Here is a 22,917-nt window from a genome sequence, read left to right as displayed (position 1 = left end):
TGTCCCTGTGAAATACGAGAGTGCAGGCGAGGGAGGAAGAATGGCTGCACAGCGGAGCACAGTGTTTTTACACAAACTTCCAGCCTCAGAGGACTTGTGTGTCCAGTGGATATATTATATTTATGAAAAAAATGCTTCACAAGCCCTTTGTTGTTGATCGTGTATGTGAATTCCTATGCTAGAAAAACACCTTGAACGCACCAGTTACGTGCCGCTGCAGTTAGCGAGTGACACGTGTGGATCAATAATATGAAGAGCACGCGTTTGAAAGCACTGCAGAAAGATGTAGATGTTGTCCTACATTTCTTCTCAACCAAAGGCTGCCTTTCTGTCGTGTTTCCACGTTCTCTCCTCATTATTGATCCACACACGTCACTTTCCGCTGGTGCATTCAAGGTGTTTTTCTAGCATAGGAATTTACACGCACGCCGCGCCGCGCGGCGCATTAATCGTTTTTTCTTCGATTCTAATGTGTTTATGATCGCGAGAAGCCAAAATCGTGGTCACTCTATGCATTACCGTGAAACGCAGTAACAACGGGTAAACGGACATTACTATGGGATATACGAATGAATCGTTTCGTATATGGAGCGGGGGTTATGACGACGGTGCATGACAATAGGTGATAAGTGGCGACAGTATGGCTGTGGATAGTAAGTTAGATCGACACTCCCCTGGAAGCAGTGGTTATGTGTTTACCTGGGTCTCATTCACATGTAAATGACCAGGCACAAAACCGAGCATTCTGAAAAGGGCAGGGTTTTGGCAGGGTTATTGAACTGCTATTGTGCTTCATCCTTATGATATTTTGACTAAAGCATGACACAGACATGTTCATTAGGACACCAGGACCTAGTTTAACTTGGGGTAATATGGGCTCTTTAAAGCAGCATAGATCTATTTTAACACAGATTTTTTAATAACTCGCGGGGCCACATAAAATGACGTGGCGGGCAGAGGCGCAGTTAGTGAACAGGCAACTGCTTGGGGCCCCAAGCTGATAGGGGGCCCCTGACACTCGGAGCCTCAGGGCTGTTTTTACTGAAATGTGCAGTGACCAGCTGCCTCCCCGTCCCCCTTAAAAAGCAATGGGGCGATTTGCAATGACATCTCAGTAGGAAACCTCCCTAAAGGGGCCCCACCTCACTCCACCTCACTTTTAACCGATTAAGTTATCGTTCTGCAAGTTGGAAACTCAGTTTATACATGTTTTTTTTTCCAGTTATTTACAGAATTTTATTATTCTATATATTTATATTGTTTCATGATGTGGGTTCTTTACAGTGTAATGTATTTTTTTTTTTTACTAAGTGTATATAGTTTTTCAAAAATCTATTAACAGTATTTTATTGTTCTTTACATTTATAGTTCCATTTCATTCATTTTGAATTCATGCATTTTTCGTTGGTGTCAGATTATTTGTAACATAATGGTAACGGACACTGGTCGGAAGGAAGGGCCCCCTGGGAATTTTTGCATAGGGCCCCTACAGACTCTAGAAACGCCTCTGGTGGCGGGGCCACATCTGGCCCCCAGGGCCTTGAGTTTGACACATGTGATATATACATGTTAATGTAGAGCAGCTGTTGCTTAGGGCGGCGCTTTAATACTTTGGTTAAGCTCTGTACATAAACTGTAAAAACAGCAAAGTTTGAACGTGGCTCAGTTTCCTCCCCTTGTTGTAAATACCGTCAAAGGGGCAGGACCACCGACACTGATCCAGGAACACCGTGTTTGCGGTAAAACACAGACCTGGACCCGTTTCGCTTCTCCATCAGCCTGAAGAGCTCCACGGAGCTCCGAGCAGAAGCGCCGGGAAAGGGGGAGAATGGAGCTGAGCGACACGGACGACAGCGAGACCCTCGTTTCCCTACGAAACACGATATGGAAGCAGCTCCAAGCCAAAGCCAAGCCGCTGCGCAGTCCTCGACTGGGCTCCAGAGAGAGAGGGGAAGGGGGGAAGAGGAACGCGGCGGCGGCGGTGGCGGCGGCGGCGGCGACGACCACCACCGGGAACGAGCCCAAATTACTCTTCCCTCCTCAGGTAGAAGTCCCGCTCGAGCCCCCGGAGACGCTTCTAGAACCTCCGGACCAGAGTGGCGGCAAAGCGGCAGAAACACAGCTGGAAAACAGGGACGAGCAGCCGGTGAGTCAAGTTATTTGTCACAACTTTATGGAAGTTAGGATAGTTATTAGACATGTGTTATATATGTATATCAACAACTGTTATACATCTGCTCCTGGGCTCTCTCCTCTGTCTCTACTTCATCTCCCTGCCAGTGGCGGTTCTAGCTTGAATTACACCCTGGGCAAGACTCCACTCGAGCCCCCCCCCCCCCCCCCCCCGCCCTCCCAAAAAAAACAAAACAAAACAAAAAAATCTAAAGCAACTGGCCATAAAATCCTCCTAATATGTCACAGAGACTCAGGAATAATGTTCATATAACAAACTGAACTCACCAACAACAACAGTGCAGACAAAATATTTACCTTTAAAAAAAAACATTTTGCAGATTGCAAATCATGTTTATGTTTCGAAATCCTGTTTTGGTGTCATGTGGCGCCACCTACCGCCGTCTACCAATCTACCAATTGCAGTCAGTAGAGTCTCAGCTGCCGAGCAACCACGGGTTGCCACTTAAGTCAGAAAACTAAACCAAAAAGACCTCGGTATTTTGAATTTGAATATATTATATTTATATAATATTTATGTCGAGTATACTTCAAAGCGTTCCAGCGATTGAAGTCGAATGTTAGAAAACATGGACAATAAAGTCATGAGTATACTTTAACCGTAGCCCTACATATAGCTTCATGTAGTAACCGTTTCTGGCCACATTCTTACACGTGGCACCTTTAAACAAACTGTAATGTTTTATGTTCTATTGCTGCGTGCCAGAGCCCATCCAAAAAAAATGGGACGTGGGACTTATCCTACCTGAATTGTAGCTAGCTCCTACGCGCAACAAAAATATAAACGGCACAAAGAAAAAACTTTGTAGTTATTGTTAGGTGACAAAACAGAGTAACTATCCAAAAATAAACAGTACAACTTTATCAATAAAGCGGCTTTAATTTGCGAGCATTAGGACCAATTTCAAAACAAAAGTCCTGGAGTAACGGCAGGAAGAACACAACTTCAATAAAACTTTGCAAACTTCAATAACGCGTGTGTCCACCGTTAGCCTCGCGCAGAGCGGTACACCGGCGACGCATGGACATCACCAGGTTGTCGATCGTGGCCTGGAACGATCGTGGAATGATGCACAACTCAGCATGCCAATGCCATGCTCCCTTGTGATTCGTGACATCTGTGGCATATTGACAAAGTGACAAAAGTCCACATTTTGGTGTGCCCTTTTATTGACCAGACCATAAGGAGTGTCTGTGTACTAGTCACGCATATTGACCACCACTCTGCCATGCTCCGCGACTCTCGTGAGTTGAAATGGTGACTACAATCTCAGTTCCAGCAATTGAAGTCATGAGTATACTTTTACCGTAGCCCTACATATAGCTTCATGCTAACAGATAACAACGACATAATTTCACGCCATAACATGAAAAACAAGTTGTGATAAAATTGCCGTGTCTAAAACAAGTCTACATGCAGAAAAGTAAAGTCTATAGCCTATTCATGTGACTCGTACCTAGAGTTAGGATTCCAAGATGGCTGCCGCCATACAAACACTGCTTCTGTTAATAGCACATCTGCCTCTGATACCGTGAGTGTTGTTATTGGCTAATATTGCTAACAGTTGCTAGCTCGAGATACGTTTGCATTTTCAACTTCTCAAGGTTCAAGTTCCAAGTTAACTGTCACTTTAAATCCACAGAGATCAACCGATAGCATGCAACTTGACAATATATCCGATATTATAATGCCCCGGGGTGTTCTTATTACGAGTTTGGAAATAGCTGGAGAGGACATTATTCCATACTTCCTGTTTAACTTCCCTTCATCTTACTCCAGAGAGTCACTGAAGGTTTACAAGAGCCTGTGGGGAAACAAATAGCTTTGAGACAAACATTCGACTCTGGAGTCTACTGGGTAAAGATGTTGTTGTCACTGGGAGGGTAACTGTTGGGTTAGCATTAGCATCGGGCAGTGTAATGTAAATAATGGTATGTCAGTTGACCCCATTATTTACAGACCACAAAATCCTTTGCTTGTGTTACTTCAAGTCGCTCTGTCTTCTTCTGCTCGATGTGACATTTCCCTCCTGAAATTAACTCCAACAGCCCGAGGAGGTAGCGCGTAGCTTGCGCTCTGGCTTGCACGGTAAATGAGCGGTCAGGTGATGCGTTCCGATTAGAGACCTGAAAAATCTCCGTAATAACTGAGAACTGTGGTCTTTACACTTTCTCACATCTTTTACAGGTATCTCTTATTTGTGTGTCTTTGTTTTTATCGTATCTCTTATTTTTATCTGTGCGTTGTTTACGATTTGCGGGGAATGGAGCAGAGCGGCAGGGACGAGCGCGAGAGCCTCGAAGCGCCAGGAAACACGATCTGGAAGCAGCTCCAAGCCAAAGTCAAGCCACTGCTCAGTCCGAGACTGGGCTCCAGAGAGAGAGGGGAAGTAACGAGGAGGAACGCCATGACGCCCGGGAACAAGCCCGATTTACTCTTCCTTCCTCGGGTAAAAGTCCAGCTCGAGGCTCTGATCCTTGGCGAAGCGACAGGAAGCGACTCTAAACCGGAGTCTGACGAGTGCCTGGAGAAGATTCCCGGACCTCCGAACGACAGCGACAGCAACAGTGGCGGCAAAGCGGCAACAGTGGCAACATCTGCAGCGGCAGAAACACAGCTGCAGAGCAGGGACGAGCAGCCGGTGAGTCAAGTTCTTTGTCATAATAGTTATTAGACACGTGTATCCTTTCACCCCAACTGGTCGATGCAGATGCTGCCGAGTCTGGTTCTTTCAGAGATTTTTGTCTCCACTGATGCCTCGCGTTTGTTCATTGTGTGATTGTTTTGGTTTCTCGTCTCTCTACAATGTTCCAAAGGTTTCTGTCTTAATATGTGCAGAGACTTGACATAATGTATGTTGTGATCCCTGCCCTACCTTTTAAGAAGCTCACAACACGTTTAAAGAAGCTAACAACACTTTTTTAAGAAGCTTACAACACTTTTTTAAGAAGCTAACAACACCTTTTAAGAAGCTAACAACACTTTTAAGAAGCTAACAACACCTTTTAAGAAGCTAATAACACTTTTAAAGAAGCTAACAACATTTTTTAAGAAGCTAACAACAGTTTTAAGAAGCTAACAACACTTTTAAAGAAGCTAACAACACTTTTTAAGAAGCTAACAACACTTTTTTAAGAAGCTAACAACACCTTTTAAGAAGCTAACAACACTTTTAAAGAAGCTAACAACACTTTTTTAGGAAGCTAACAACACCTTTTAAGAAGCTAACAACACTTTTAAAGAAGCTAACAACACTTTTTTAAGTAGCTAACGACACATTTTAAGAAGCTAATAACACTTTTAAAGAAGCTAACAACACTTTTTTAGGAAGCTAACAACACCATTTAAGAAGCTAACAACACTTTTAAAGAATCTAACAACACTTTTTTAAGTAGCTAACGACACATTTTAAGAAGCTAATAACACTTTTAAAGAAGCTAACAACACTTTTTTAAGAAGCTAACAACACTTTTAAAGAAGCTAACAACAGTTTTAAGAAGCTAACAACAGTTTTAAAGAAGCTAACAACACTTTTTTTAAGAAGCTAACAACATATTTTTGAAGAAGCTAACAACACTTTTTTAAGAAGCTAACAACATCTTTTTGAAGAAGCTAACAACACTTTTTTAAGAAGCTAACAACACCTTTTAAGAAGCTAACAACACTTTTAAAGAAGCTAACAACACTTTTTCAAGAAGCTAACAACACTTTTAAGAAGCTAACAACACTTTTAAAGAAGCAAACAACACTTTTTTTAAGAAGCTAACAACACTTTATTAAGAAGTTAACAACACTTTTTTAAGAAGCTAACAACACCCCAATTGCACCCCCATTTAATTTTTCACATGGACTAAAATGATATGTAAGAGTTTCGGTTTTTATCAACGTTAAGTTTATATCCTGATATTGAACCAAAGTTTTTGAAGAATTTCATGACTTCTGGCAGAGACACCTCAGGTTTTCTAAGGCACAGGAGGACGTTGTTGCTGCTCTTTAATCCATGTACTGGAAGGTGACCTTGAGTGCTTTCAAAGGCACCCTTAGATTAAAGGCATTATTATAACTATTGGCCTTGTGTATGAAAGTCTCCTTGAGCCAGAGTAGGCTATCCCACCCAAGAGTATAACCCTGGTGTGTCAACACTTTACAACGCATCCCTGAGGTTTATTTTGAATTGTAAATGGTGTCAATCATTCGAAGACATTGAGCAGAAGCATTCGTATGCAAAAGATCTCCATAATCCAACACTTTTTTTTGCATTAAAAGAAAGCTTCTTCACAAGTTTCTCCACATGTGACTTTAAAAAAGAGGGAGTCATCGATCAAGACACACAGGTATTTACACAACATAAGCTTCGTCTTGTCTGCACTGAGACGTTTCAGGTTAAGTAATGAACAACAAAGGCTTTCTGCAGGGATTCAATGGCCTCAACAAGAGCAAATAACTGTCATCGGCATGAAAATGCAAATTAGCATCTGACCCAGATCATTGATATAAATAACGAATTAGAAGGGACCTAATACAGAACTCTGTGGCACCCCCTTGTTGACAGTAACAGCACTGCGATCATTTGTGAACCAGGCGACTGCCTGCGCCGAGAATCCAGACTGAACTAGTCTTAAGTTTTCGTGGTCTCTAACGCTTTCGCCAAATCTATAAAAAGTGATACACAATTTTGTTCCTTGTAGTCAGGAAGTAGTAGTTACTCAATACTCTGTATTCTGTTTCAAAATACCTCTACCCAAGTATCTATTTCCTCTATTACACTGTATTTCACAAGGAACCGTTATCCTTTTTACTCCTCCATACTTATTAGACATTTGTCATAGGTATTTATATCACATTTATAAAAATACCCCAAATGTTTGTCTCATCATCATTATTGACACAATCATTGACAACAGGAGGAAGCTCCAACAGCTTTTAACTAAAATATATGACATTCACAAACTGACCTGTGTTGATTGTTTACTGTTTTCTCGCGAGCTCAGCGAGGAAATTATGGAAAGAGTCCATTTTCCATATGACATTTCCATATATGAAATTCTGTTATCTGATAATATCAGTCCTGGATGCTGAGACGTGTCATATATTACTTTTCTGTCAAATCAATCTCAAGTCATGTGATCACACACAGTCAGCCGAGACCTCTATTCATATTCCACAGCCATATAGTGCTACCCTAATGTATTCGACCACATTATAGAGGTATTGATCAGAGCACTAGTGGATGAGTGTTGACAGGATGCTACATCCTCAGCAGAGTAGTTGCCGCCTTTAAAAGTGATGTATGGTGAGCTCAGTCTTTGATTAACACGGCTTATGTTGCACCACAAACTTTTTATTTTCTTATCCATATGAAATGCAGGGTATGACATTGAGGATATATCACTATACTGAGAGTGAGAATGGCATTTACAGAACGTCACCTATATGGTGAAATATTATAATCACACATATTTATCCTCTAGATATATAACTATTTAGGTTTATAACATACAGTATATTAGTCAGCAGAATTAGTGTATGCACTTATATGCACAAAACAGGTTTCCTTAAGCACAAGGCAACAAAACAACACTTTTTTAAAGAAGCTAACAACACCTTTTAAAAAGCAAACAACACTTTTAAAGAAGCTAACAACACTTTTTTAAGAAGCTAACAACACTTTTAAAGAAGCACCCTTTTAAGAAGCAAACAATACTTTTTAAGAAGCTAACACTTTTTATGAAGCTAACAACACTTTTTAAGAAGCCGACAACACTTTTTAAGAAGCTAACAACACGTTTTAAGAAGAAAACACTTTTTTAAGAAGCAAACAACACTTTTTAAGAAGCTGACAACACTTTGTAAGAAGCTAACAACACTTTTTAAGAAGCTAACAACACTTTTTAAGAAGCAAACAACACTTTTTAAGAAGCTATTAGCACTTTTTTAAGAAGCAAACAACACTTTTTCTAGAAGCTAACAACACTTTTTCAAGAAGCTAACAACACTTTTTAAGAAGCTAACAACACTTTTCAAGAAGCAAACAACACTTCTTAAGAAGCTAACAACACTTTTTAAGAAGAAAACACTTTTTAAGAAGCTAAAAACACTTTTTAAGAAGCTAAAAACACTTTTTATGAAGCTAACAACACTTTTTAAGAAGCTAACAACACCTTTGAGAAGCTAACAACACTTTTCAAGAAGCAAACAACACTTCTTAAGAAGCCGACAACACTTTTAAGAAGCTAACAACACTTTTTAAGAAGCAAACAACACTTTTCATGAAGCAAATAAAACAGTGATTTAAACATTCAACCATTTTTTGTGCATTTATAGTTTTTTATCCTCCCTTTTCGTCTGCACCTGCTGCAGTGTCGGTTCTGCTTCTTCACTTTTCTGCATCACTACAGTGCAGTGAAAGTGTGTGTTATACAGTTGAGAAAAGCAAAAAAAAAAACCTCAATTAAGCTGTGCACGGATGAGAGGAAGCTACTCTGGTGTAATTTCCTGTCAGTGGTAACCCCTGGGAGAGCTGACTGAGCTCAGTCAGTGTTACTGTAGCTGTGTGAAAAGGCAAGTGGATGCAAACGCCGCTGAGGTAGCGAGGGCTTCAACTCCTCGTTTTTTTTGCATAACCTTTGTGGTTTGGATGATGGACTTGAAAATGTTCTTGTGCTTAATGGATCTGTTTATTTGATTCCTTTTGAACAGAGTTTGATTGTTCCATGCTCTTCAGAGACCGATTCTGGGCGACTCACACCAAGCTTGGGGATGTACAACCTGGAGATCGAACTCAAGAGAGGCCACGACCTGGCCATACGAGACAGAGGAGGTACAGTCATGTCTTTTTTTGTTTGCTTTATTTTTCCATCTTGCACTTATGGACGTGTTAGTTATTTTTATTTATTTTTTTAATTTCTTTTTAGGCAGCAGTGATCCATACGTCAAGATCAAACTGGCCAATAAAGATGTGTTTAAAAGCAAAGTCATCCACAAAAACCTCAACCCAGTGTGGAATGAGAAGAAGAGTTTGATCCTGAACACTCTGAGCGAACCTCTGTATGTGATGGTAATTAAGGCTAACACACACACACACACACACACACACACACACACACACACACAAACACACACACACACACACACACACATATGCATTCTTAATGAAGAGAAGTCATGGAGATGTTTTTGTCGCTTCTTTTGCAGGTGTTTGATTTCGACTTTGGCTTTCAAGACGACTTCATAGGCTCTGCTTACCTCCATCTGGGCTCTCTGGAGCAGCAGAGGTGCAGTACATTAAAGGGATAGTTTAAGCTTTTTGATATTTCAATATTTGCGTTAGGCAGAGAAGACACCATTGCATGATTCAGGGTCCGCGTGAGGTCCATTAGAAGTGAGAAAATGAACGTAAATAACAGAGCTCCAGAGTATGACATGCACCGAGCATTTCCCACATTGATCAATGTGTGGAGACATAAACACTGACCACTTTCTGGATGTTTTTCTTCTATGAGAGTCTCAGTTGATTTTCAGTAGATAGCATTAGCTTGCTAGCATCTTTCTCTGTTGATAAACCCAGACACGATACAGTATCAACTGTTGTTGTTGATAACAATTGTGTGCGTGAGTGTTTGTGTGCGTAAGTGCGCACTGTGCAGGTGCACTCTTAGAAACAGTGCTAAGTAGAACCATATAAGGGTCTTCGGCTTGTCCTCATAGGAGAACCCTTTTTGGCTCCTTTTAAAACCCTTTATTCAGGAAAGGGGTTTTAAAGGGTTCTCTGGATCAAAATGGTTCTTACTGAATTTTGGAGAAAACATTTTTTTTTTCAAAAAAAATTCAAATTCTAGACCAAATTTTTTTTTCAAAAAAATGGTCTAATTTTTTTGTCTAAAAAATGGTCTTTTTTTTTTGTCTAAAAAATGGTCTAATTTTTTTGTCTAAAAAATGGTCTAATTTTTTTTTCCAAAAAAAAGGTCTAATTTTTTTTTCAAAAAAATGGTCTAATTTTTTTTTCAAAAAAAAATGGTCTAATTTTTTTTTCAAAAAAAAATTGTATAATTTTTTTTTCAATTTTGTTTTCAATTTTTGGACCAATTTTTTTTTTTCAAAAAAATTGCCAAATTTTGGACCAATTTTTTTTTTCAAAAGAAATTGTCAAATTTTGGACCACAGTATAGTATGACATTTTTGTCGACGACATAGTATAGTATGACGTTTTGGTCAAATTTTGGACCAACATTTTTTCCCCCAAAAAATAGTCAAATTTTGGACCACAGTATAGTATGACATTTTTGTCGACGACATAGTATAGTATGACTTTTTTGTCAAATTTTGGACCAAAAAAAATTTCTCCTCAAAAATTTCAAATTTTGGACCACATAGTATAGTATGACGTTTTGGTCAGAAAAATTGCCAGATTTTGGATGACACAGTATAGTTTTACGTTTTGGTACAATTTTGGATCAAAATTATTTTTTCAAAAAAAAATCCAAATTTTGGACGAGATAGTATATATTATGACATTTTGTTCGACGGCGTAGTATAATATGATGTTTTGATCAAATGTTGGACCACAAATGCTTCCTACTGGAACCATTAGTGTTACCAAGAACCCTTGAAAACCCCTTTCTTCTGGAAAGGGTTTTTCAGAAGCAAATGGTTCCAGGTAGAACCTCAGACCTTGTAGAAGGACCCTTTTGGAACCCTTTTTTTCTGTGAGTGTGGGATGGACGGTGTCATGGTGGTCAGACAATTTACTCACTACACTACACCATCTGCATTGTTATCAATTTAGTTTATTTTGTGTTCATATGCTTCCCAATATAATATATATATATAATTTATAAAGAGGTAAAATGAATATTGAGCAGAACGTTTCTCATGTCTTAGCTTTAGCTTTAAAGGCAGGGGCAGGGGCACCTACTTGCGTCTAAGACTGTAAAGTCTTGTGTGTTCGTATGGGAAAGCACTGCTTCTGGTTGTCTTTCTCTGTAACACTGCCGCTCCAGGTTTCATTAAAATTGAAGATAAGATGGAAGTGTATATTGTTTCATTCAACATAAAACTGTATGTGTATGAAATAGGACGATACCTTTATCTCTGGAGCTGAAGGACCCACAGTACCCTGATGAGAACCTGGGCACCGTGGAGCTGGATGTCACCCTGACACCTAAAGACTGTCCCATAGAGGATTATCAAGACTCCACAGTATGTATGGCCTCTCCCAACTCTTTGTGTGTATAGTTATATTATTGATTATGTAATCAACCTGTGTATGTATGTGTGTGTGTGTGTGGACAAGCAGCAGCAGCCGTCTACATTTGTCCCGGAGATGCGTCGGAAGTCCCAGCTCTGGCGAGGCATCGTCAGCGTCGCGCTGTTGGAAGGTCGAAACCTAACACCGATGGATTCCAACGGCCTGAGTGACCCATACGTCAAGTTCAAACTGGGTATTCAGAAGTACAGGAGCAAGGTTGGTCCTCCCTGACCTCTGTGGTGGGTGGATCTATACAGATATCTGTGTTTCTATTGCTTTAATGTATATGTGTGCGTTTGTTTTTTGTTTTTTTAGACTGTGCCAAAGACGCTGAGTCCTCAGTGGAGAGAGCAGTTCGATCTAAATCTGTTCGACGAGAAGGGGGGAGTGCTGGAGATCACAGTGTGGGACAGAGACCCTGGCAGGAGAGACGACTTGATGGGATGGTTAGTTTGACTTATGCCTAGTTATTACTGCACACAGTGGGCACACAGTGCTGTGCGCCTCACGTCATCTCTGTGAGATCATTTACTTCTCAAACTCGCAGCTCGTGGTCCATTTGTGTCCATTTTTTTGGTGTCCAGCTGCCAGTTGGACCTCTCTACTCTGGCTAAAGAACAAACCCATCACCTGGAGCTGGAGCTGGAGGAGTCCCGGGGCTTCGTGGTGCTGCTGGTCACGCTCACGGCCTCGGCCCGCGTCTCCATCGCTGACCTGTCCTTCACACCGCTGGACGACCAGGAGGAACGAAGGGACATACTCAAACGCTACGTGAGTTTGGCGCTGGAATCGCTCTGTTGACTAAATAATGGCTAACACACGAGCAGCAGGAGAGCAGCAGTGTGACGCTGTGCTTTCTCCTTCCTTCTCCAGAGCTTGTGGAACTCGTTCTTTAACGTGAAAGACGTGGGCATCGTGCAAGTGAAGGTGTTGAGAGCCGAAGGCCTCTTAGCTGCTGATGTCACTGGTAATCAATCCCATAAAACAACACCAAAACTAGAAGTCATGATGCGATCAAGTGTTTATATGGACACTTAATGATATTAAACTTCAGCACAAAATATGGATATTATATCTATGTATTGATGAGACAAGATGTGCTGTTATAGATTTTGGATATCGTCATATTGTGATAAAGTATCTGTGATGACTTCTCCTGGTTTTAAAGGCTGTTGCATTTATAATCAATAGGTTTATTACGTACAATAAATTAGTGAAATACACTAAATATTGTAACTTTAATTTTAAGCCTAGTTATTTGTGTTTAGCCTAAAAATATAGAGATATCATACATTAACGTTATTGCCCACCCTTACAGAGATATAGATTTGATTAATACCATGATATACAGCCATATCAAATTCAAACCCTACTCCGGTGCATGAGAGCTAGTGTAAGTAATGAAGGGTTCACATAGTAATGCGCTAAGAGATGCATTCAAAGACCCAGGTAAATGCGTCTTGGGTCTTCAATGACCAGATCGTCAATGGGACAATAAGTTGTTTTTGTAAATTAAATAATTGATAAAACATTTGCATATTTCTAAATGGAGTGGAGCAACAGACCAAAACAGTATTTTTCAGTTTACACATATTTAGGGTCATTTTATATACAACACATTTCTAATATGTATTCATGTGATGTTTCTTCAGGTAAGAGTGACCCATTCTGCGTGTTGGAGCTAAATAATGACCGACTACAGACACACACTGTTTACAAGAACCTCAGTCCAGAGTGGAACAAAGCCTTCACCTTGTGAGTAACTTTTTATTCATTGACCTGTTACCAAATAATGTTATAACGTTATTGTGCGGGGAACGCAGGGTCCAAAGGCATGGCTGTAATGGAAACTCAAAAATGTCTCAAATTAAGGCATATACTAACATAAAAATATATTTTCTTAAGATTCTTTTTTCACTCATTTGGACGATGATTTTTCTAATTCAGGGGCGGAATTTTGTCTCCAATTTATTTCACTATCCCCCCAAAAAGAGAAAAAAACTAAGTGGAGAAAGTCACAAAATTGAAACCTCATTATTTTCTCTCTTTTTTTGCACAAATCAAAACAATCAAAACAAAACAAAAACCAATGTTTTACAATCACAGTCTTCATGGATGTCAGTGTCATTAATCTGCTAACATGGAGTAGTCAAAGATGAAGAAAGACCCATATCATGGCAAGAGCTAAACTTTTATATCTAAGGAACAGCCCTTTCACATCCCTTTGTCTGTTGAAGGGGTCTGCCCCTCCAGGCTGTGCTTTCACACCCCTTTGTCTACAGCAGGTATCGGGGCCGACCGGATGTTGTAGTTAGGTGCAAGTTGAGTCTAAACATCCTAATTTGAATACAAAAAAGGACCTGATATCTTGTTTTAGGAAAGACTCACTCTCTGAGACAAAGAAACTAACTTTGGTATTTTAAAGTGTCGTTTATCTGCTAATATCATCTCTCTGTTTTCTTCAGTAACGTCAAAGACATTCACTCAGTGTTGACAGTGACGGTGTTTGATGAGGACAGAGACAGGAGCGCCGACTTCCTGGGGAAAGTTGCCATCCCTTTATTACATGTGAGCCGAAATATGTCTTCTTGTATTTCTTAAGTCTTTATGGTTTGGTGGTGAATGGTTTTGTATTTATATAGCGAACCTCATTTCTGAGGAACTGGTTTTTAATGGGCTCATTAAGGGAAATAAACAGGATTTTTATTATTTGTTACAGCAAAAATAATCCACCAAACACAAATGTCCTTACTTTTGTGCTAAGTTACTTCTAATTGGCACTAAATCCACCTTATACAAACTCCGTAGTTTTTCCATATCCATGGAGAACTTTTACATCTCCTCCTCCCCTCAAGTAAAGAGTCTGAATGACCTTAAAATAATGGTGAGATGAAATAGAAACAATAGATCACTGTTTTAAGTGGTAAAAACATATATGGCTAACGTGTGGAAGATGAGTATATGTTGTAGCTCTGTGCTGGAAATGAATCAGAAGAAGAAATGAGTCGTTCAGGTCTTACCTTTCATCACCGATCTCTTAATCCCATCTCTTAATCCCTCATCCCATCTTTCCGTGTTTGAAGATGTATAGGAAGTGAAGCTTTATAATTTCAAATACCTCCGTCAGGTGCGTAACGGTGAGAAGAAAGGCTACGTGTTAAAAGATAAGAAGCTGACGGGTCCATCCAAAGGAGTCATCTACCTCGAGATCGACGTCATCTACAACATCGTGAGTATGAGTCGTGTGACCGTCAGTCAGTCACATGACCTGCTCTAAGTGTGGCTTCTTCTTTCTCCTCAGTTCAAAGCTGCTTTGAGGACTGTGGTCCCAGCAGAACAAAAATATATGGAGGAGGAACTTAAAGTGTCCAAACAGGTATGTTCATACATTATTTTCTTGATGAATAGATGAGTTCATAGAATGTTAGAAAATCTTAAAACAGTGATGTTGTCAAATGTGCTCAAACCAAAATTATTCTGTTTTGATGAAGATACAAGAACATTTTCAAATATAAGAAGCTAAAAAATGTTATGTTTGTTTGTACCTTTACACTCTTAGAAATAAGGGTTCCAAAAGATTTCTTCTACAAGGGCTGAGGTTCTACCTGGAACCATTTGCTTCTGAAAAAACCTTTCCTGAATAAAGGGTTTTTCAAGGGTTCTTGGTAACACCAAGAAGCATTGGTGGTCCAACATTTGATCAAAACATCATATTATACTATGCCGTCGACCAAAATGTACTACTATACTACATGGTCCAAAATTTGACAATTTTTTGGAGAAATTTTTTTGGGTCCAAAATTTGACCAAATTGTCATACTATACTATGTTGTCCAAAATTTGACAATGTTTTTGAAAAAAAAATTTTGATCCAAAATTTGACCAAAACTTCAAACTATACTATGTTGTCCAAAATCGGACAATTTTTCCGACCAAAACGTCATACTTTACTATGTGGTCCAGATTTTGACCATTTTTTGGAGAACATTTTTTTGGTCCAAAATTTGACCAAAACGTCATACTATACTATGTTGTCCAAAATCTGACAATTTTTTTTTTTTTTTTTTTTAATTTTGGTCCAAAATTTGACCAAAACGTCACACTACACTATGTTGTTCAAAATCTGACAATTTTTCTTTTTTTTTTTTTAATTTTGGTCCAAAATTTGACCAAAAAGTCATACTATACTATGTTGTCCAAAATCTGACAATTTTTTTTTTTTTTTTTTAATTTTGGTCCAAAATTTGACCAAAACGTCATACTATACTATGTTGTTCAAAATCTGACAATTTTTTATTTTTTTCAATTTTGGTCCAAAATTTGACCAAAACGTCATACTACACTATGTTGTTCAAAATCTGACAATTTTTTTTTTTTTTTTTTTAATTTTGGTCCAAAATTTGACCAAAAAGTCATACTATACTATGTTGTCCAAAATCTGACAATTTTTTTTTTTTTTTTTTTAATTTTGGTCCAAAATTTGACCAAAACGTCATACTATACTATGTTCAAAATCTGACAATTTTTTATTTTTTTTAATTTTGGTCCAAAATTTGACCAAAACGTCATCCTATACTATGTTGTCCAAAATCTGACCATTTTTTATTTTTTTAAATTTTGGTCCAAAATTTGACCAAAATTTGACAATTTTTCTGAAGTTGTTGTTGAGTTGTTCTCTCCACCTGCAATGAACTCTCCCAGGATGGACTTTAACAGCATCCTTAATTCTGATTTACACTCCATAGGTCAAGACTCTTGATAATATTCACTCAAATGATTTATTTATCCATATCCAAACATATTTTCCCTTCATCCTGATAATGGAAGAAAACTCGTCGAGTCGTTGACCACAGTCACGACAAGCTATGGCTAAGATTTTAATTGATTGAATGCAATTGCTAATTCTAACCGTCAAAACTAACAGAAACATGTACTTTGTCTTTTCAGTTGCTCGAGCAGAACTTTAATCGCGTGAAGCGGTGCGCCATGGTCCTGATCAGCTCGGGATCGTACATCAATAGTTGCTTTCAATGGGAATCCACACAGAGGAGCATTACTGCCTTTGTGGTATGGTATTTGCGAGGATATATGTCTCTCTTTATTGTCAGTAGTGGTGTTGTTTTCCGATGTCCACCGAGAAATCTTTGCACATCCACTTAAGACGGATACAAAAACAGAGATAAAATCCTTTCTAGAAACTCAAATCAAGACAAATGAAAAGCATACAGTGTAATGTTGGATTTCATCTCACCTTGTTTTTTTTTCCACCTTGTCAGTTATTTGTGGTTGTGGTCTGGAACCTGGAGCTCTACATGCTGCCACTGGCCCTGCTGCTGCTGCTCGTCTGGAATTACTTCTTCTCCTCAAGCAGGGAAACAGCTGATCTGGTGAGTAAATATTCATTCATTCATTCCTTACATTCTACCACTTTATCCTCCGCATGAAGGTTGTGCAATTGTGTAATAGTATTGTCATAATTCCATAATGGGAGATACCATTTTTTTTTATCATGTGAAAAGGTAACAGTTAGTATAGGAGGAGATACTTTTGTGGTAATACTGTTATAATAATATTGCCTCTTATTATGAACTTATTACCACACTATTACCATGTTATTACTATAACTGCATGAGTTATATGTTGTTGTGCTAGCATAAATAAATGGTAGAATACTGGTACATCTAACAGATAAATCAAGAATAATCGTGTAAATGTAGTGAAAGAAAGATCTCAAAAGTATGGAGAGAGTTGAAGGCAACAGCTGCTATGTATGGTAGATTTAAATGTTATTGTTATGAGCTTCTAATGTTATTTTATATTAATATTCAAAATGTCTCCAGACACGTTTTTCTATCCAAACTGTTTCTACAAATAAAACCGTATGATACAATCGACCGTTTACTGATTGCATCTTTTTTCTGTTGCAGTCAATGGAGGCCATGTTTGTATTGGAGGATGAAGAAGATGATAAAGAAGAGAAGGTAATGTCATTAAAACTCTCAACACGTGTCTAATATTACGTACTAAGTGGATGAAAGTCTGAGGTTTCTCTTGTCTCCGTCAGGACAAAGGCTTCATGGAGAGACTGCATGCCATACAGGAAGTGTTCATCACCGTACAGAATGCTCTGGATGAGGTGGCGTCTTACGGAGAGAGGATAAAGAAGTGGGTAACATTCATTCTTATCCATTTATTAACACACTACGTGCTATGGTCGACGACATAGTATAGTATGACCTTTTGGTCACATTTGGACTTTATTTTTTTTAATTATTTTTCCGATTTTTTGGACGACATAGTATAGTATGACGTTGTGGTCAAATTTTGGACCAACATTTTTTTTTTTCAAAAAGGTGGTCAGATTTTGGCGACAAAGTATAGAATTACATTTTGGTCGACGACATAGTATATTTAGTATGACCTTATGGTCACATTTTGGACTAAATTTTTTTTTTTTTTAAATGTTCCCGATTTTGGACGACATAGTATAGTATGACGTTTTGGTTGAATTTTGGACCAAAATTATTATTTTTTTCAAAAAAATTGTCAGATTTTGGACGACATAGTATAGTATGATATTTTAGTCGACGACATAGTGTAGTATGACGTTTTGGTCACATTTTAGAGTGAAAAAATGTATTTTAAAAAATGGTCCGATTTTGAACGACATAGTATAGTATGACGTTTTGGTCAAATTTTGGACCAAACATTTTTTTTCAAAAAAATTGTCAGATTTTGGAAGACATAGTATAGTATGATATTTTAGTCGACGACATAGCATAGTATGACGTTTTGGTCCAATTTTGGACCAAAATTTTTTTTCCCAAAAAATTGTCAGATTTTGGAGGACATAGTATTGTATGACGTTTTGGTCAAATTTTGGACCAACTTTTTTTTTTTTCAAAAAGGTGGTCAGATTTTGGCGACAAAGTATAGAATTACATTTTGGTCGACGACATAGTATATTTAGTATGACCTTATGGTCACATTTTGGACTAAATTTTTTTTTTTTTTAAATGTTCCCGATTTTGGACGACATAGTATAGTATGACGTTTTGGTTGAATTTTGGACCAAAATTATTATTTTTTTCAAAAAAATTGTCAGATTTTGGACGACATAGTATAGTATGATATTTTAGTCGACGACATAGTGTAGTATGACGTTTTGGTCACATTTTAGAGTGAAAAAATGTATTTTAAAAAATGGTCCGATTTTGAACGACATAGTATAGTATGACGTTTTGGTCAAATTTTGGACCAAACATTTTTTTTCAAAAAAATTGTCAGATTTTGGAAGACATAGTATAGTATGATATTTTAGTCGACGACATAGCATAGTATGACGTTTTGGTCCAATTTTGGACCAAAATTTTTTTTCCAAAAAAATTGTCAGATTTTGGAGGACATAGTATTGTATGACGTTTTGGTCAAATTTTGGACCAACTTTTTTTTTTTTCAAAAAGGTGGTCAGATTTTGGCGACAAAGTATAGAATTACATTTTGGTCGACGACATAGTATATTTAGTATGACCTTATGGTCACATTTTGGACTAAATTTTTTTTTTTTTTAAATGTTCCCGATTTTGGACGACATAGTATAGTATGACGTTTTGGTTGAATTTTGGACCAAAATTATTATTTTTTTCAAAAAAATTGTCAGATTTTGGACGACATAGTATAGTATGATATTTTAGTCGATGACATAGTATAGTATGACGTTTTGGTCACATTTTAGAGTGAAAAAATGTATTTAAAAAAATGGTCCGATTTTGAACGACATAGTATAGTATGACGTTTTGGTCAAATTTTGGACCAAACATTTTTTTTGAAAAAAATTGTCAGATTTTGGAAGACATAGTATAGTATGATATTTTAGTCGACGACATAGCATAGTATGACGTTTTGGTCCAATTTTGGACCAAAATTTTTTTTCCAAAAAAATTGTCAGATTTTGGAGGACATAGTATTGTATGACGTTTTGGTCAAATTTTGGACCAACATTTTTTTTTTTCAAAAAGGTGGTCAGATTTTGGCGACAAAGTATAGAATTACATTTTGGTCGACGACATAGTATATTTAGTATGACCTTATGGTCACATTTTGGACTAAATTTTTTTTTTTTTAAATGTTCCCGATTTTGGACGACATAGTATAGTATGACGTTTTGGTTGAATTTTGGACCAAAATTATTTTTTTTTCAAAAGAATGGTCAGATTTTGGACGACATAGTATAGTATGATATATTCGTCGACGACATAGTATAGTATGACGTTTTGGTCACATTTTAGAGTGAAAAAATGTATTTAAAAAAATGGTCCAATTTTGAACGACATAGTATAGTATGACATTTTGGTCAAAATTGGACCCAAACATTTTTTTCCAGAAAATTGGCAGATTTTGGAGGACATAGTATTGTATGACGTTTTGGTCCAAAATTGGACCAAAACTTTTTAACTTTTTAAATGACAAAGTAAAGACTAGGTTTCATTCTGTGTCTGTGTGGTTAGGGCCTAACTGTGTTATAAATAGCCCGCTAAAGTGTATTCAGTATATTTGAAGCACATCACAGGGCCTGTGTCAAAGGAATGAACTTCGTGTTGACTCTCACACTCTGTTTGGACAGAGTTGACACGTGCACTTCCTGAAGCGTTGTGTTCTCTGTCCACTGCAGTGTCTCTAACTGGACGGTGCCTTTTCTGAGCTGGTTGGCGATCACCGTCTTTTCTTTGGCCACAGTTCTTCTCCATTTCATTCCTCTTCGATACCTGGTGCTGGCATGGGGTGAGTCCTGATCTCACGACATCATATTTAACACCAGGACGCACACAGCAATGCACACATGTACTCAAAAGTTGTGTGTTTTGTTTTGTTTTTTTTCTGCAGGTATTAATAAATTCACCAAGAAGCTTCGTAATCCGTACAGGATTGACAACAATGAGGTTCTGGACTTTCTATCCAGAGTGCCCTCTGATGTTCAAGTGGTGAGTAACCGCTCTCAGTCAACATAGAATGTTATCGCCAAGTAACTCTTAACATACAAGGTGGGACATATTATGCAAAATCAACTTTTTAATCATTTAAATCCTTACATTTGGGACTCTGGAGGTCCTGTCAGTCGGCAAAGTGTGAAAAAAAGATGACTCGCTCGTGTTTTCGTGGTCCTCCTCAGTCTAAGTACGGGAGATAAAACGTGATGTTGACTCCCGCACTCATTAGGGCATCACAATGTGTTAAATTCCTGGAATTGTTGTCTCGCTGAGCTACGCTTTCTCCGTAAAACACTGTGTGTGTGTGTGTGTGTGTGTGTGTGTGTGTGTGATGAACAGATGCAGTACCATCAGTTGAAGGCTGACACCCAGGCTGAACCAAACTCTCTGAAGCGCAGGAGGACAAACCCGAGCTAACGGTCACACGCGTCTTCTCTCTCTCTGTCCTCTGCTGGAACATTTGTAAACATCTTTACTTGTGTATTTCTTGGATATTTGGATGATTCAAGGCGTTGACATTTATTTTTGTGTGTGAAGACGGATTTATTTTCTAAATGCTTAAAGAGTTTTTTATGATTTTAATGGTTTATGTCTTGTAACCACACATTATAAATCTGTGCTAATAAATATATTGTTATGAATGTTATGAATAAGCATGTGCACGGATGAAGGCGTGTTGCTGTTGCATGGAATTAATGTATATGTGTTTTTTCTCATTAACTGTGTTTTAAAGGTATAGTGCAGGGTTAGGGTTATTTAGCATATAATCAGGTGATTGAACCCTTATCGAAAACTAACTATGATGCTTTTTTATCTTCAATTGCTGCCAAATGATAATAATTTGACCAAAAAATGTCTACACTGGCTCTTTAATATGGAATTAGATTTGTGTCAGGTACACTTCACAAAAGGACAACACACAAAATGCAAATAAAATATGGATGTAATCATTCAAAATGATTGTATTTTATTTTTTTGAAAATACACTTTTTGTGTGCGATGATCAGGATTTTGTTTACACTCCTCGCTTCACCTATGAACATTGTATAAACATGTATATACCCTCATATTAAACACGTGATGTTAATGTATATGACAATTTATACATGTTTTTTATGTTTATTTAAAAAAAATGTTGTCGAAATTTGGACGACATAGTATAGTATGACGTTTTGGTCACATTTTGGACCAAAATAGTTTTTTCTAAAAAATGGTCAGACATAGTGTAGTATGACATTTTGGTCAACGACATAGTATAGTATGACGTTTTAGTCACATTTTGGACTAAAAAAATGTTTTCTAAAACTTTTTCACATTTTGGACGACATAGTATAGTATGACATACTACATAGTATAGTATGTCGTTTTTGTCAAATTTTGGACCAATTTTTTTTTTCAAAAAATGGTTACATTTTGGACTATATAGTATAGTTTGACGTACTACATAGTATAGTATGACGTTTTTGTCAAGTTTTGGACCAAAAAACTTTTATTCAAAAAAGTGGTCAGATTTTGGACGACATAGTATAGTATGTCGTTTATGTCAAATTTTGGACCAATTTTTTTTTTTCAAAAAATGGTCACATTTGGGACTATATAGTATAGTTTGACGTACTACATAATAGTTTTTGTCAAGTTTTGGAACAAAAAAACGTTTTTCAAAAAAATGGTCAGATTTTGGACGACATAGTACAGTATGTCGTTTTTGTTTTTTTAAATGGTCACATTATGGACGACATAGTATAGTAGGACGTACTACATAGTATAGTATGTTGTTTTTGTCACATTTTGGACCAAAACCTTTTTTTCGAAAAAATGGTCAGACATAGTGTAGTATGACATTTTGGTCGACGACATAGTATGGTATGACGTTTTGGTCACATTTTGGACAAAAAATTGTTTTCAAATAATGTGTCATATGTAGGGAACACACTGCACACAGACACCGGAGGGATTTGAACTCATGACCTCCCACTTTGAAAGCCTATGCCTTAACCATTAGGCCACTGTGGATTCGTTTAACAACTCCACATACGGTGAATTTGTACCATGGCACAGTATGACATTTTGTCAGATTTTGGACCAAAAAATTGTTTTTAATAAAATTTGTCAGATTTTGGACGACATAGTATAGTATGACGTTTTTGTCAAGTTTTGGACCAAAAAAAAGTTTTTCAAAAAATTGCCAGATTTTGGACGACATAGTATAGTTTGTTGTTTTTGCCAAATTTTGGACCAAATTTTTGTTTCTAACAAATGGTCACATTTTGGACAACATAGTATAGTATGACGTACTACATAGTATAGTATGACGTTTTTGTCAAGTTTTGGACCAAAAAAAAGTTTTTAAAAAAATTGCCAGATTTTGGACGACATAGTATTGTATGTTGTTTTTGTCAAATTTTGGACCAAATTTTTGTTTCTAAAAAATGGTCACATTTTGGACACATAGTATAGTATGACGTACTACATAGTATAGTATGACGTTT

At 37.6% G+C, this 22,917-nt stretch overlaps 1 protein-coding gene across 1 annotated transcript; it reads left to right on the top strand.

Moving 5' to 3' along the window:
* Positions 1 to 8,953: 8,953 nt before the first annotated feature.
* mctp1b (multiple C2 domains, transmembrane 1b) lies at positions 8,954 to 20,845 on the top strand (the record flags this gene model as incomplete). The annotated part of the gene is made up of 19 exons (XM_083902177.1): positions 8,954 to 9,014; positions 9,109 to 9,251; positions 9,389 to 9,468; positions 11,269 to 11,392; positions 11,490 to 11,657; positions 11,757 to 11,887; positions 12,026 to 12,212; positions 12,315 to 12,408; positions 13,094 to 13,196; positions 13,907 to 14,009; positions 14,569 to 14,670; positions 14,743 to 14,817; positions 16,389 to 16,508; positions 16,718 to 16,828; positions 17,369 to 17,422; positions 17,506 to 17,606; positions 20,113 to 20,222; positions 20,325 to 20,422; positions 20,768 to 20,845. 19 exons carry the CDS (start codon positions 8,954 to 8,956, stop codon positions 20,843 to 20,845), a joined length of 2,043 nt encoding a protein of 680 aa, XP_083758303.1.
* Between the last annotated feature and the right edge of the window lie 2,072 nt (positions 20,846 to 22,917).

Source organism: Microchirus variegatus (assembly GCF_963457635.1).
Source record: "Microchirus variegatus genome assembly, chromosome: 1".
In the NCBI taxonomy this organism is placed as follows: Eukaryota; Metazoa; Chordata; class Actinopteri; order Pleuronectiformes; family Soleidae; genus Microchirus; species Microchirus variegatus.
The sequence above is the reverse complement of the archived record's forward strand: the minus strand, read 5'-3'. Positions and strand labels throughout refer to the sequence as shown.